The 13,873-nt window shown below is 44.8% G+C and overlaps 1 protein-coding gene across 4 annotated transcripts in view; it reads left to right on the plus strand.

Moving 5' to 3' along the window:
- Positions 1-222: 222 nt before the first annotated feature.
- Positions 223-13,873, plus strand: part of SBF2 (SET binding factor 2) — a 513,021-nt gene continuing 499,370 nt past the window's right edge. For 2 of the 4 annotated variants that reach the window (XM_032166635.2, XM_032166637.2), the window contains exon 1: positions 223-427. In XM_032166635.2, the coding sequence (XP_032022526.1) occupies positions 373-427 (55 nt within the window). In that variant the 5' untranslated portion in view covers positions 223-372. The remainder of the gene's footprint in view (positions 428-13,873) is intronic. The other 2 variants (XR_004250226.2, XM_032166636.2) reach the window with 1 other exon arrangement.

Raw genomic sequence — 13,873 nt, forward strand, 5'->3', positions numbered from 1 at the left:
AGGGGGCCGTGAAGCAGCATCCAGGCCTCAAAGTGAACCAGCTCCAGGGGCCGCGGTGGCGGCGCGTGGCGGGAACACGCCCGACCGCCCACTCCCCCAGCGCAGCAGTCCGCCGGGGCCGGGGGGGGGGGGGGGGGGGGGGCTCGCCGCCCGGGCTTGGGGCAGCCGAGCCAGCGCGAGTGGGGGCGGGGGAGGAGCGGGCACTAGGCGCCGCGCAAGCGCAGAGCGCGCCTCGGTTGTCAAACATGGCTGAAGCGCTGCCGCTGCCGCTACTGCCGCTGCAGGGAAAATGCTGAGCCCTCCCGGGCCGGGTGGGCGGCGGCGGCGAGGGCGGCGACGGGGACCCGCTTCCCGAGCGCGGCGGCGGCGGCCATGGCCCGGCTGGCTGACTACTTCATCGTGGTAGGCTATGACCACGAGAAGCCAGGTAAGGGTGTGGGGCGGCGCCGCCCCCGGGCCTCCCCGCCCCCCGGCCGCTGTCCAGTGGGCTCCGCGGGGCCGGGCATCGGGGCCGGGCGTCGGGGAGGGCCAGGCCGAGTCTCGGAGGAGCGGGCGGTCGGCGTCCGGCCTTCTCGGCTGGGCTGAGCCTGGCGGTGGGCGTGGGGGGCCGGCACGACGGTAGGGGGAGGGAAGACGCTGCGTCTGCCTAGCCTCTGGGCGCACCCGCTGGGCCGGCCGGAGGCGAGTTGGGGTCTCGCGACCCTCCCGCTGGAGGCTGCAGGGTACCCGGGGCAGAGCCCTGGGATTGGGCCCAGGACCGCAAGGCTGGGAGGGCGGGAGCCAACTGTGCTAAGTTCCTCGGGGATAAACTTCTGCCCTGCATCCTGAGTGAGTAACCAGTGACGCAGGGGGTTGTCCTCTCCGAAAGGAAGTGCTGAGAGTCCAGTGCTAACTCACGCCTGTGCTGTTGGGGGCCTAGTGACCTCCCCAAGGAACGCGTGGTACCAGGGAAGGGGAAAGGATTCTTTGCACTTTTACACCTTTCTAGGAAATGCTCCCTATTCTTTCAGGACAAATGTGACGGTCACTTCACAATGACATGACTTGTCTTTTAACTAAGGACAGCCAGCTTACCGCTGAAGGTGATCTTGTTTCACTTTAATGTGTTTTCATTGTTCTTTTTATTTGTCACAGTTTTCTTCGTAAGGAACAATTGGGCAAATGCATTGTATTTTACACTTTAATTGACGGACTTCCACAACTTAAGAGAATTCAGGGTTCATGCACGTTTATTTCTGTATTTGTATTCTTTTGTATTACTATGTAGCTAAGCATAATGTAATAACAAATTGAGCTGGGGAACCACTTCTATTTCAGGGCAATTCTAGTCCCACATTTGCAAGGAATTTTAGATATCAGCTCTACAGCCCCTTCATTTTTCAGAGATGCTGAGATTGTGTTTTCCTGATGGTTACAGCCATTGGTAGCCCAGAATACCATTGTTCTACCCACTCTTGGTCCACTGTCTCTTTCATTATTCCTGTCCTAAGAACTTCCTCTCCTTTAATGGGAACCTTTCATGTTCTTTTCTCTCTCACCAGTCATGACCTGATTGAGGTCAATTGTTAAAGAGAAAGATTAAATATTTAAACTTCTGGCTCCAAAATTTTATTTCCTAGTAATTTTGCATAGTCTGATGTTTCTTTTCTATCAAGATTAAGTGTGGGAAATCAGTTTTTTAACCTTTAGTTTTTAGTGACATTGTTCCGCTCCCCCCCACTTTTAAATAATTTTTTTTTTTTTTTTGAGACGGAGTTTTGCTCTGTTGCCCAGGCTGGAGTGCTGTGGTGCGATCTTGGCTCACTGCAACCTCTGCCTCCCAAGTTGAAGCAATTCTCAGCCTCAGCCTCCGGAGTAGCTGGGATTTACAGGCACCCGCCAACATGCCCGCTAATTTTTGTATTTGTAGTAGAGACAGGGTTTCACCATCCTGGCCAGGCTGGTCTTGAACTCCTGACCTCGTGATCCACCGGCTTCAGCCTCGCAAAGTGCTGGGATTACAGGCTTGAGCCACCACGCCCGGCCAACAATGTTGAAACAATAACAGACTTGCAAAAAAGTTGCAAGAATGGTGCAAAAAATTCTACCCCCCGCCAAACAATTTGAGAAGAAGCTGTTGACCTGTTGCCCTGTCATCCCAGAATACTTTAATGTGCATTTTCTGCAAACAAGAATGTTCTCTTACATGATCACAGTGCAATAACCAAAACAGGAAATGAATAGTGATACAGTACTCCATCTAGTTCTCAGACTGGTTCAAGTTTTGTTGATTGTGCTGTTAATCTCTTTACTGGCAAAAGGATCGAGTTTAGCAATATGTGTTGCATTCATGTTATGTCTCTTTTGTCTCCCTCAATCTGGAACATTTCCTTTATCTTCTCCTGACTTTCATGACCTTGACATATTTAACAATTACAGGTCAGTCACTTTGTAGGTTGCCCCCTCAATTTGGGATTGTCTGTTCCTTCATGATTAGATACATACAAATATGCACTTGGGAAGGATATCACAGAAGTGATGCTCACTGCATCCTGTCAGGTGGTGCCCAATTTCACTTTGTTTCATTGTTGGTTATTTTTACTTTGATTACTTGATATAAGTAATATCTGCCAGGCTTCTCCACTATAAAGTTAATACTTAATTGTTTTTGCCATGTACTTTGAAACTATGTAAATATCTTGTTCCTCACTAAACTCGTAATCATTTATTGACATCTACATGGAGTGTGTGTGTGTGTGTGTTTGTGTGTGTGTGTTTAGTGGGTTATATTCTGTTACTATTTGCCTTAATCCATTCAGAAAAAGTCACTAGCCCACCTGCCTGAAGCACTGGCCTGAGTGGGAAGTAAGAGAGTCTAAGCACATCCAGCCGAAGTGAGACCAGAAAGGGGAGCTCGTGGATTATATTCTGTTACTATTTGCCTTAGTCCATTCGGGCTGTTATAACAAAAATACCTCAAACTGGGTGGCTTATAAACAACAGAAATTTATTTTTCACAGTCTGGAGGCAGAGAAATCCAAGATGAAGACTCTGACAGATTCATTGTCTGGTGAGGACATGCTTCCTCATAGCCATGTTCTCACTTTAACCTCATATGGCTTAAGGGTCAAATGAGCTCTCTGGGGTCTCTTTAAAAAGGGAATTAATCTCATTCACAAGGGCTCCACCCCCATGACCTGATGACTTCCTAAAGGCCTCCGCTCGTAATACCATCACCTTGGGTGTTAGGATTTTAACATATGAATTTTGGGAGGGGACATACACATTCAGACTATAGCATTATTTATTTTGATATTCAAATTGTTCTTTATTTGGCCAATGAGAGTTGTTCAAGCTGGCTTCTGTGTTCTTATGGTACATCCCCATCACTCTTTGAGAACAACTTTGTACTTTTTGGCACAAGAAGCTGTTCCTGGCTCATCTTGTACTTTCCATGCCTTGATTCTGGAATCAGCCATTTAGGGATCCCTGGTTCCTTTTAGTGGAGAATGACATTTAGAAGCTAAGATCTCAAGGCTAGTATGTTTATTGCTGTTGGGCTGTTACTCCTTCCAGGTCCTGTTAATGGTCAAGGCTGGTAAGTATAGGTATGTATGCATAAACATACATATGCATTTATATCTATATTTATTTATTATCTCTGTATATTGAAAACTATGAATTCATACTGATACCTCCAATTTCAGTCAAATAGTCCAGGATCTCTTCTAGTTTTCTCCTTTTTCATATTGTAACGCTCTTCTTTGACAGTAAGAAATCTGGCTTCCGTTATCCTTAATGTATTTACTTATTGTTCGGTCTCCCATCTTCACTACCATCCACTCCTCTCCCTGCTGGGACTTGGATTCTTCATTCCATTTCCTCCATCCCCCTACCCTAGTCCGGATCTAAGAGTCCATACCAGCATGCTTCAGTACAGGGACACCCTCCCCAGCACTCTGGTTATGACTCCTCATGTTGGTCTCCCCACTGTTGGTGGACACACTTCGTACCCCACTCAGACTCTGACACCCCACAGTGAGTTGCTTCCATTGGAAGATATCCTTCTCACTCTGTTGTACCCCAATGCCCTTTGCCAATTTCCCCCTCCTGCCTTAATGCTTGGGCTCTGAAGCAAAATGTTTGGCTCTTCCCCTACCACACAGACTCCCTCCTTAGCTCTCTTGGTCTATGACAATATGACAAGCTCCACCCCAGGGATCCACCTCCACCCCAGGGGTACCATGACAACTGCTCTTCTCACAGCAGGAAAAGGGAAGGAGAAGGAAGATTAATTTTTTAAGTAATACAATCCAGAAGCTTGTATAAATTGTAGAATGTCAATAGTGAAATGTGTAACTTTTTAACTTGGGATAATTCTTCTTTAGTCGTGTTGATGGCAGCAAGGAGGTGCGGGCGGTGGTGTCAGGAGCGGCTGTGGGAGCAGCAATGATGCTGGTGGGTCCCCTGTGCCCTGCATCCCTGACGCAGCCGACTTTACCGCCCCTGCCCTTGTGCCTCTGGGCAAGACCTGTCCTCAGGCCGGGAGCCTCCCCAGCTCCTGACTCTGGCCCTGTGTCACCACTCTTGCCCACCAATGCTGCGGGGAGGGTGTGAGTAGGACGCGGAGCTGGAGTTGCGATTTGGGGGTCTGGGGCCGGAAGTGGGAGCAGTGCCTGCCTCGGGGACCCAGCCAGCAGTGTGGTCACCACACCCACCCTGCCGAGGGCACCAGGTTCCTGTGCCTCAGGGGGAGGCTCTGAGCAGGGCCGCCTAGGGCCGCATCCATGGGGTCCACCCTGCATCAGGGTGATTGCCAGGCCTGGCACTCCCAAGGGCTGGGCTCAGGGCCCACAGTCTGCTCCTGGAGGCAGCCCCCTAGGCAGGGCCACAAGCTGGGTGAGGGGGAGCTCGTAGAGATGTTGCCTCTGCCCTAGATACTGGCCCGGGCCCAGCAAGGACCTGGAGCCCCTGCTCCAGGCTACGAGGGGGCATGGCTGGGGCTGCACACTCCACGGACCTGGCAAAAGCCGGGAACAGGCAGCAGCCCTGCCCTCCTGGGTGTGCTGCAGCCACCCAAGTCGGAGCTGTGGACCCAGTTCTCCCTGTCTTCTAGGGGGCCACGAGCAGGAGGCCCCCCCACCCCACACAGCTGCAGCTGCCCAAGTTGGGGCTGTGGACCCAGGCCTCTTTGCACTCTTAGGGGCCAGGGAAGGCATCCCTCCTGCCCTTGTAGGCTTGGAGGCGCCTGCTCTAATCTTGGAGCGGGGTTGGGGCCAAGCCAGGGTGCTGTTACAGCCCAGCCGGGTGTGTACATACTTAGGTCAGCGCTGACACTCTGGGCCCCTGCCTCCTCAGCCCCCTCTGGACTTTGGGCCCTGACAAGCACCGTGGGAGGGGTTTGAGGGCGGTTTGGCGCTGGCCTGCAGGTACCCCTTGATGCGAGCAGCCTCGGCATCGTGGATGGCGGCAGGAAGCAGACAGGCTCCCGGGCAGAAGGGGGTAGGTCTCTGGTGAGGCCCCACCTTCAGGCCGGGGAGGGCTTGAAGGCTGGGGGCCCGGCTGCCAGTCCTATGGACTAGAGCAAGGACTTGTGGTACCTTTTCTGAGCCCACCTATGGACAATTGGTGTGCACTTTGTCCCCTCTGAGGCCCATAAAAGTTGTAGGCTCAGCCCAGAGCAGAGCAGAGGATGGAGAGATGATGGGACAACCAGTTACAGAGAGGAGTTACCCTCTCTGCTGATAGCTGCAGAGATGATGGGACAACCTGCCTAAAGAGAGGAGCTTCCCACTCTAGGGCCACCTCTCTGCTGAGAGCTGAAGAGATGATGGGACAATCTGCCTGCAGAGAGGAGCCACCCACTCTAGTCTAGGACCTCTCTTCTGAGAGCTGCAGACAGCAGGACAACCAGCTGCAGAGAGGAGCTGCCCTGTCTGCTGATAGCTGAACACCTGTTGGGATGACCAGCTGCAGAGAGGAGCCACTCTCACTGCTGAGAAAATACTTGCTGGGGTGACCTGCCTGCATAAAGGAGCTACCCTCTCTGCTAGGAGCTGAACACTCATCAGGATACCCTTGCTACAGAGAAGAACTGTCCACTGTGGGTCTTTGAGCTGTTCTGTTGCTCAATAAAGTTCCTCTTTGTTTTGCTCACCCTCCATTTGTTGTCTGAGGACCTCATTCTTCCTGGTCACAGGACAAGAACTTGGGACCCTTGAATGGTGAAGGTAAAAGAGCTTTAACACAAGCAGAGCTGAAACATGCCCCTTGCTCACCATGTTGCAGGTGAAGGGAGAGAAGAGCTATGGCCCTTTCGGGAGCCCAGACCTGGGAGCTCCCCAAGCTAGGGCTGTGACTCCATCTTTGGGGCCCTGTGGTTCCTGGCGTCTTCAAGCTTCTGAGTGCCACTGCATTCCCTGGTGCCAGCCCGGGAAGCTGCTTGTGGTGCACCTGGTCCAGTCACAGCCTCACAGAGAGCTGGCGCTTATGCCAGCACCTGGAGCTGCCCACCCTGTGGCAGCAGCTGACATGTCTAACTACGCAATGGCCAGACTGTACGCTCACTTACACACCCCTCACTGCTCCACGCCTGACTCCAGTCTTTCTTGGAGGCATGGGATCCAGGTTGGTAGCATGAGCTGAGTGTAGCCTACCAGGCCGAGTGGATGGAACGAGCCTAGCAGGTCTGAGCAAAACTCAGGCAGAGTTGCCACTGGCCACAGGTTTCTGGCCAGAAAAGTGACACCCTAAAGATCCCATAACAATATCTAATAAAGTATAAATTACATGCAATAAAATTACTCTTTTAGGTGAACATTTCAGTGAGTTTTGACAAATGTATACATTAGTGTAGCCACTACTGCAATCAAGATATAGATATAGGGCTGGCCGCTGTGGCTCACATCTGTGATGGCAATGCTTTGGGAGGCTGAGGCTGGAGGATTGCTTTAGGCCAGGAGTTTGAGACCAGCCTGTGCCACATGGTGAGCCCCATCTTTGGAAAAAAAAAAAAAAAAAAAAAAAGCCTGGTGTGGTGGCACATGTCTGTAGTCCCAGCTACTTGGGATGCTAAGATGGGAGGAATGCTTGAACCTAGGAGTTCGAAGCTGCTGTGAGTCATGATCACTCCACTGTATTCCAGCCTGAGTGACAGATTGAGACTCCGTTTCTAAAAATAGGTAGATAGATAGATAGGGAACATTTTCATGCTTCCAGAAAGTTCTCTCATGCCTCTTTGTAGTCAGTTCCCTTTCTAGCATCTGGCAGTCACTGATCTGTTTTCTGTCTGTATGTTTTTGTCTTTTCTAGAATGTCATATAAATAGTATACAGTTTTTTGTGTCTGACTTTTTTCACTTAGGATCATACAGTTGAGATTTATCTATGTTGTATTTACTGTCAGTTGTTGCTTTTTATTGTTGAGTATGATACGATTTATCCATTCACCAGTTGAAGGACACTTGAATTTCTAGTTTTGGGCTATGGTGAACATAATTGTTCTGAACATTTGCATACAGATCTTTGAATGTTTTCATGTTCATGTTTTTATTTCTCTTGGGTAAATATGTAGGAAAAGAATTGCTAGGTCATAAGTGTCTTATTTGTGTGAGACTGACAAACTTTCCTAATTGGCTGTGCCATTATACATTTTCACTAGCAATGTATGAGAGTCTCAGTTATTTTTAAATTTAATTTATTACTTAAAAATATTTTTGGTTGCTCTGCCTGTGGAGTAGCCATTTTTTTGTTAACTTCTTTAATAAACTTGCTTTCACTAAAAAAAATAAATAAATAAAACACAAAAAAAACTGGGTGCCGTAGCTCATGCTTGTAATCTCAGCACTTTGGGAGGCCAAGGTGGGTGGATCACGAGGTGAGGAGAATGAGACCATCCTGGCCAACATAGTGAAACCCCATCTCTACTAAAAATACAAAAATTAGCTGGGTGTGGTGGGATACACCTGTAATCCCAGCTACTCGGGAGGCTGAGGCAGGAGACTAGCTTGAACTCAGGTGGCAGAGATTGCAGTGAGCCGAGATCGCACCACTGCACTACAGCCTGGTGACAGAGCAAGACTGTCTCAAAAAAAAAAAAAAAAAAAACTTCCCTTAGCTTTATTGAGGTATAATTTACAAATAAAAATCATATATATTTATGGTGGACAGTGTGATGTTTTATGTATACATTGTGAAATGATTACCACAATCAAGGTAATTAACATATCCATCACTTCACATAGTTACTGTGTGTGTGTGCCCGTGTGTGTTTATGTGAAGAAATTAAAAATCTCTCTTGGCTGGGCGTGGTAGCTCACGCCTGTAATCCCAGCACTTTGGGAGGCTGAGGTGGGTGGATTGCTTGAGTCCAGGAGTTTGAGACCAGCCTGGGCAGCAGGCTTTTTTCTCCAAAAAAAAGATCTACTCTCTTAACATACCTCATTTATGGTTTTAATTTGCGTTTTCCTGGTGACTAATGATGCTGAACACCTTTTCAGGTGCTTGTTGCCATTTGTGTGTTTTTTTGTGAAGTATCTGATCAAATTTGTGCTCTTTTGTATTGGGTTGTTTGACTTCTTACTGTTACTGGTGGAGGGTGTCCAGGTTCTTCGTGTTTTGAAAAAATAATTGGACAAAATGCACAAACATAGCAATGATGGAAAAGCACAGATTTATCGAAACGAAAGTACACTCCACAGGGTGGGAATGGGCTTGAGCAAGGAGCTTGAGAGTGCTGGTTACAGAATTTTCTGGGGTTTAAATACCATCTAGAGGTTTCCCATTGGTTATGCAGTGTACGCCTTATGTAAATGAAGAGGATGAAGTGAAGTTACAAAGTTATTTATTTGGTGTACACCCTATGCAAATAAAGAGGATGTTTCCTGACATAGCTGAAGTTACACAATTATTTACTTGGATGTAGAAAGTTGGGGTTTTTCTGTTTGATTTAGTTCTAGGAAGTCCTTAGGTTCCCTGCCACCAGGCCCTATTCTCCTGCCTCAGTATTATTGAGATTTTTTTTTTTCTAATTCTAGATATAAGTCTGTCCCTCCCTCCCTTTTTCCTCCCCTCTCCCCTCTCTTCCTTGCCTTGCCTTCCCTTTTCTTTTTCCTTTCCTTTCGTCTCACTCTGTTGACTAGGCAGGAGGGCAGTGGCACAATCACAGTTTACTGAAGGCTTGATCTCCCAGGCTCAAGTCATCTTCCCAGCTCAGCCTGCCGAGTAGCTGGGACTACAGGTGCATGCCACCATGCCTGGCTAATTTTTGTATTTTTTGTAGAGATGGCGTTTCACCATGTTACCCAGGCTGTTGTGGAACTCCTGGCCTCAAGTGGTCCTTTTGCCTAAACTTCCCAAAGCACTGGTATTACAGCCATGAGCCACCTCACTGGCCAAATGATATACTCTTTATTTTTGTTCCTAAAGTGTCTTTTCAATTAACAATACTTGCAGTCGAATTTTTAAGTATTTATATTTTATAATTGGATAAAAAAAAAAACAACTCTTGTCAGCTGGGTGCAGTTGGCTCACACCTGTAATTGGGAGGCTGAGGTGGGTTATCACTTGTGCCCAGGAATTTGAGACCAGTCTAGGCAACATAGTGAGACCTCATCTCTACTAAAAATTAAAAAAACATAAAAATAGCCAGGTGTGATGATGCATGCCTGTAGTCCCAGCTGCTTGGGAGGTTGAGGTGGGAGCATTACTTGAGTCCAGGAGGTCAAGGCTGCAGTGAGCTGTGTTTTTGCCATTGTACTCCAGCCTGGGTAATGGAACAAACTCCAGCCTGGGTAATGGAACAAGATCCCGTCTCAAAAACAAAAGCAAAAACCCCTTGTCTTTTGAAAAATTTCTTTTACAAACTGGAAAAAAAGAGTTAATGCATGTTATTTGAATTATATAGAAAGAAGGGTGCCTAGTACATCATAGGTAGTTAACGAAGATACATGGAATGAAGACACAGTTGTTGAAAATATGGGGAAAAAAGCTATAAAAAAGAAGGGTGGGAGGTGGATGTGGTTATAAAAGGGTAATTGGGAGGAATTTTTGTGGTGATAAAATTTTTTTATGTTTTGACTGGGTGGTGTATACATATATCTACATGTGTGATAAAATTGCATAGAAGTAAATACACACATACAACCACAAATGAGTATAGGTAAAACTGAGGAAATGTGAATGAGATTGGTGAATTGTATGATATCTTGGTGGTGATTTTGTAATTTAATTTTGCAAGATGTCACCAATGGAGGGAACTGGGTAAAGGATATATGGTTTCTGTATTAATTCTTACAATTGTGTGTAAATCTGCAACTATCTCAAAATTAAAAGTTTAATTACAAAAGCTATGAGGAAGATAGAAAGATACCGTTACTATCTTTTTAAAAACTATTAATGACATAAGGAAAATTTATTTTATAAAATTTTAGAAAAACATAGTGTCCAGTGGCTGTATTATTGTATCATTTGAGTGTTTCATTTTAACTTAGTCACTTTACTATTGGACCTTGTTTCCAGTTTTGTGTTCTTATAGTGCTGTTATGCTGAGGAGAACATAGCTTGAAAACCACTGATTTTTATGATAGTTTGATTTTAATAATATGAAATTAAGACTTTATTTTTCTGATTTTGCCTGTGTACTATGGCAGAATAGTTAGGAAATATCATTAGCTTCTAATATGTGAAGTTATTTAGCCAACTATATTTTTCTTACTGTTTTTACTTTCTTTTACTGAGATTTGTCCAGAAAAATTGATAATGACTACCTGGGTTAATTTTATATGCCTTTACTTTTTTATTTCTGCTGTCCATTAATACATTTATAATTCATGTATCTTGGTGGTATTTCATCTGGAGTCAATTATGTTAATTATTTGAAGTTCTTGTATTTTTTTCATATCAATCTGCTTAAGTATGTTAGAGAACATTCGACATGTTTCTTAGGCATTTAATCAGTTTTATTTAAGCACTATAAGTGAGACAAGCTAGAATGTAAATTTATGTATAACACCTGAAATACCACATTTTGAGACATTGTAAAAATTGATAATTGATTATTATTAAACCATTGTAATACATAGCCTGAGTTTTCTCCCTTGAAGTAGTTGGTATTTTCTAGTTTCTGTTTATTGCCACCTGTCAACAACCATTTGGGATTCACCGATTTGACAGTTATTTATTGCTTTCCAGGCATTGTGCTAAGTGCTAGGCTAGATACAAATGAGTAAAGATTAAAACTCTATCTCTAACCTAGTCATTAGTGGACAAGGTCTTGAAATGAGTAATGATAAATTGCTTATTTCAAGAGGATGGGCCCACTTTACTGAGGGAAAAAGAGAAGACTTCTTATGAGAGGTGATGTTTAAACCAATTTGTATGGTATGCATAAACATTTGCTATGTGGAAAAGAGGACAGAGGAGATTATAGGCATAGAGGAAAAATGTGTGTATGTGAATGTCTTGTTACAGGAATGGAGAGAAGTGAAAGTAGATGGAAACTGAGGTAGGCTTTGATGCATGAGTGGGTTGACAATTGTGAAAAGCTCTGTACATCAGGCTATAGAATTTAGCCTTGACTCTAAAAATGGTAGCTCTTAAAAAGCAGGAAACAACATAGAAATGTGACTCAAATGGCAATGAACTGAAGGGAGAAAGACCAGTATGAGAAAGCTCAAGCGTTTTTATGGTGGAAATGGCAAGGAAGGTATGGATGCTAGAGAAATTTGAAAGTTCAGATTAGTAAAACTTAGTAATGAATGAATGTGAGGGGTAAAGTAGAGTGGATGAGAGGTAATATGTGTCATGATGCTATGGATACAAATAGGGAATTCAGGAGAAGAAATGAATTTGGATGAGGGAAGGAAATGCTGAGTGAAAGGTGATGGTCTATAATCAAGGCAGAGATGTCATTTAGGTGTTTAGACATGTGAGTCAGGAGGTAAGGAGAAAAGTGAAGATAGAGATTTAACTTGGCAATTGTCAGTAGCCAGCTGATTGTCAAATACGAAGAAAAACGTGAGATTGCGTAGGAGATGTGCAAGAGTGAAAAAAAGAGTGGCCTCAGAATTGTACTCAGAGAAAAATCAATATTCAAAAGGTAGATAAAGCAGTGGCAGCCTGGAAACTAAATAGGAGTAGTCAGAGGTATTGCAGAAGAACCACTATAGCATGATATGGTATCATGGAAACCCTGGGTATGGAGAATTTTGGGGAGGAGGAAATAACAAATGTCAAACGCGCTGAAAATGTCATGTATAATAAGGACTAACAATAGGCTTATGGATTTAATAATTAGGATAACTTTCGAACATTATAGTAGAGTTGTGGGGGCCATAGTCATTTTGATGAATGCATGCCCCAGGTCATATGCTGTATAAACCTCATGTAGTCTAGTTTGTTTCATTTCTTTTTAGAAGTTCAATATGACCTGCAACTCATGGCTTGTTGAAAATGGAAAGAGGAGTCAGAGGCAAATTCAAAATTGCAGACCTGGAGGTCTGGGGGTACTTGTGATGTTATGACTTAAATTGGAAGATTGAGAATCTTTTTCTTTTAAAGTTACTTATTTGTGTTTGTGGGCTTGACATAGAATGGTGTTTATTTTGTAGCTATCCAAGTGGAGACTTCAAAAGATGGGACAGGTAGGGACTGGGTACAAAGACTTGAGAGTCATTAGAGTATATAGAGTTATGAAATTGTGTAGGTGTTCCCAAGAAGTTGGCAAGTTGTATTTCTTTTTTTTTTTTGAGATGGAGTTTCGTTCTTGCTGCCCAGGCTGGAGTGCAGTGGGGCTCGGTCTCGGCTCACTGCAACCTCTGCCTCCCCGATTCAAGCTATTCTCCTGCCTCAACCTCCCAAGTAGCTGGGATTACAGGCGCTTGCCACCATGCCCGGCTAATATTTTTGTATTTTTTTTTTTTTTTTGAGACGGAGTCTTGCTCTGTCGCCCAGGCTGGAGTGCAGTGGTGCAATCTCGGCTCACTGCAAGCTCCGCCTCCCGGGTTCATGCCATTCTCCTGCCTCAGCCTCTCCGAGTAGCTGGGATTACAGGCGCCCGCCACCACGCCCAGCTAATTTTTTTTTTTTGTATTTTTAGTAGAGACGGGGTTTCACCGTGGTCTCGATCTCCTGACCTCATGATCCGCCCGCCTCGGCCTCCCAAAGTGCTGGGATTATAAGCGTGAGCCACCGCGCCCGGCCCTGTTTTTGTATTTTTAGTAGAGACAGGGTTTTACCATGTTGGCCGGACTGGTCTCAAACTCCTGACCTCAGGTAATCCACCCGCCTTGGCCTCCCAGAGTGCTAGGATTACAGACATGAGCCTCTGCACCCTGCCAGTATTTATTAATTTTAAAACATGGTCAGAACTGAGATCATTAAATATTATAAGATTTAATATCCTATTATTGCTAAGCTCGAAATTTTTGGGGTTGGTTATGCAATTGTTTATTGAGTAAAAGTTATTTATTTAAAATTATTATTACCATAATTTACATTGCGAAGGCAAATATAAGTTTTATAAGTTGATAATTTTATTTTTCCATATACTTATCAATGTCTTCATCATAAAATTTTTCATAAGTTTTTAGTTATATCTGTAGGTTTCATTGTTTACTTGAAAAAAAATTAAAAACTAATTTTGTCTAGGGAAATATTTCACATAACTGCTTAAGTTTAAATGAATTTGAAACAGTATAGAAGGAATAAAAAGATTGTTAACTAAGAAGATAAAAAAGTTTGTGTCTTAAGGGAAAATTAACACTATTGCGGGGAAGTACAGAGAATTCTCACTTTAAAATGTTTAAACAATAGTGCTTAGTTAAGCTCCAACACTCTGCTAGTTTCTTGGGATTGCCATGACAAATTACTACAAACTTGTGATTTAAAACAAACAC

Source organism: Hylobates moloch, unplaced genomic scaffold (assembly GCF_009828535.3).
Source record: "Hylobates moloch isolate HMO894 unplaced genomic scaffold, HMol_V3 SCAFFOLD_11, whole genome shotgun sequence".
Lineage (NCBI taxonomy): Eukaryota > Metazoa > Chordata > Mammalia > Primates > Hylobatidae > Hylobates > Hylobates moloch.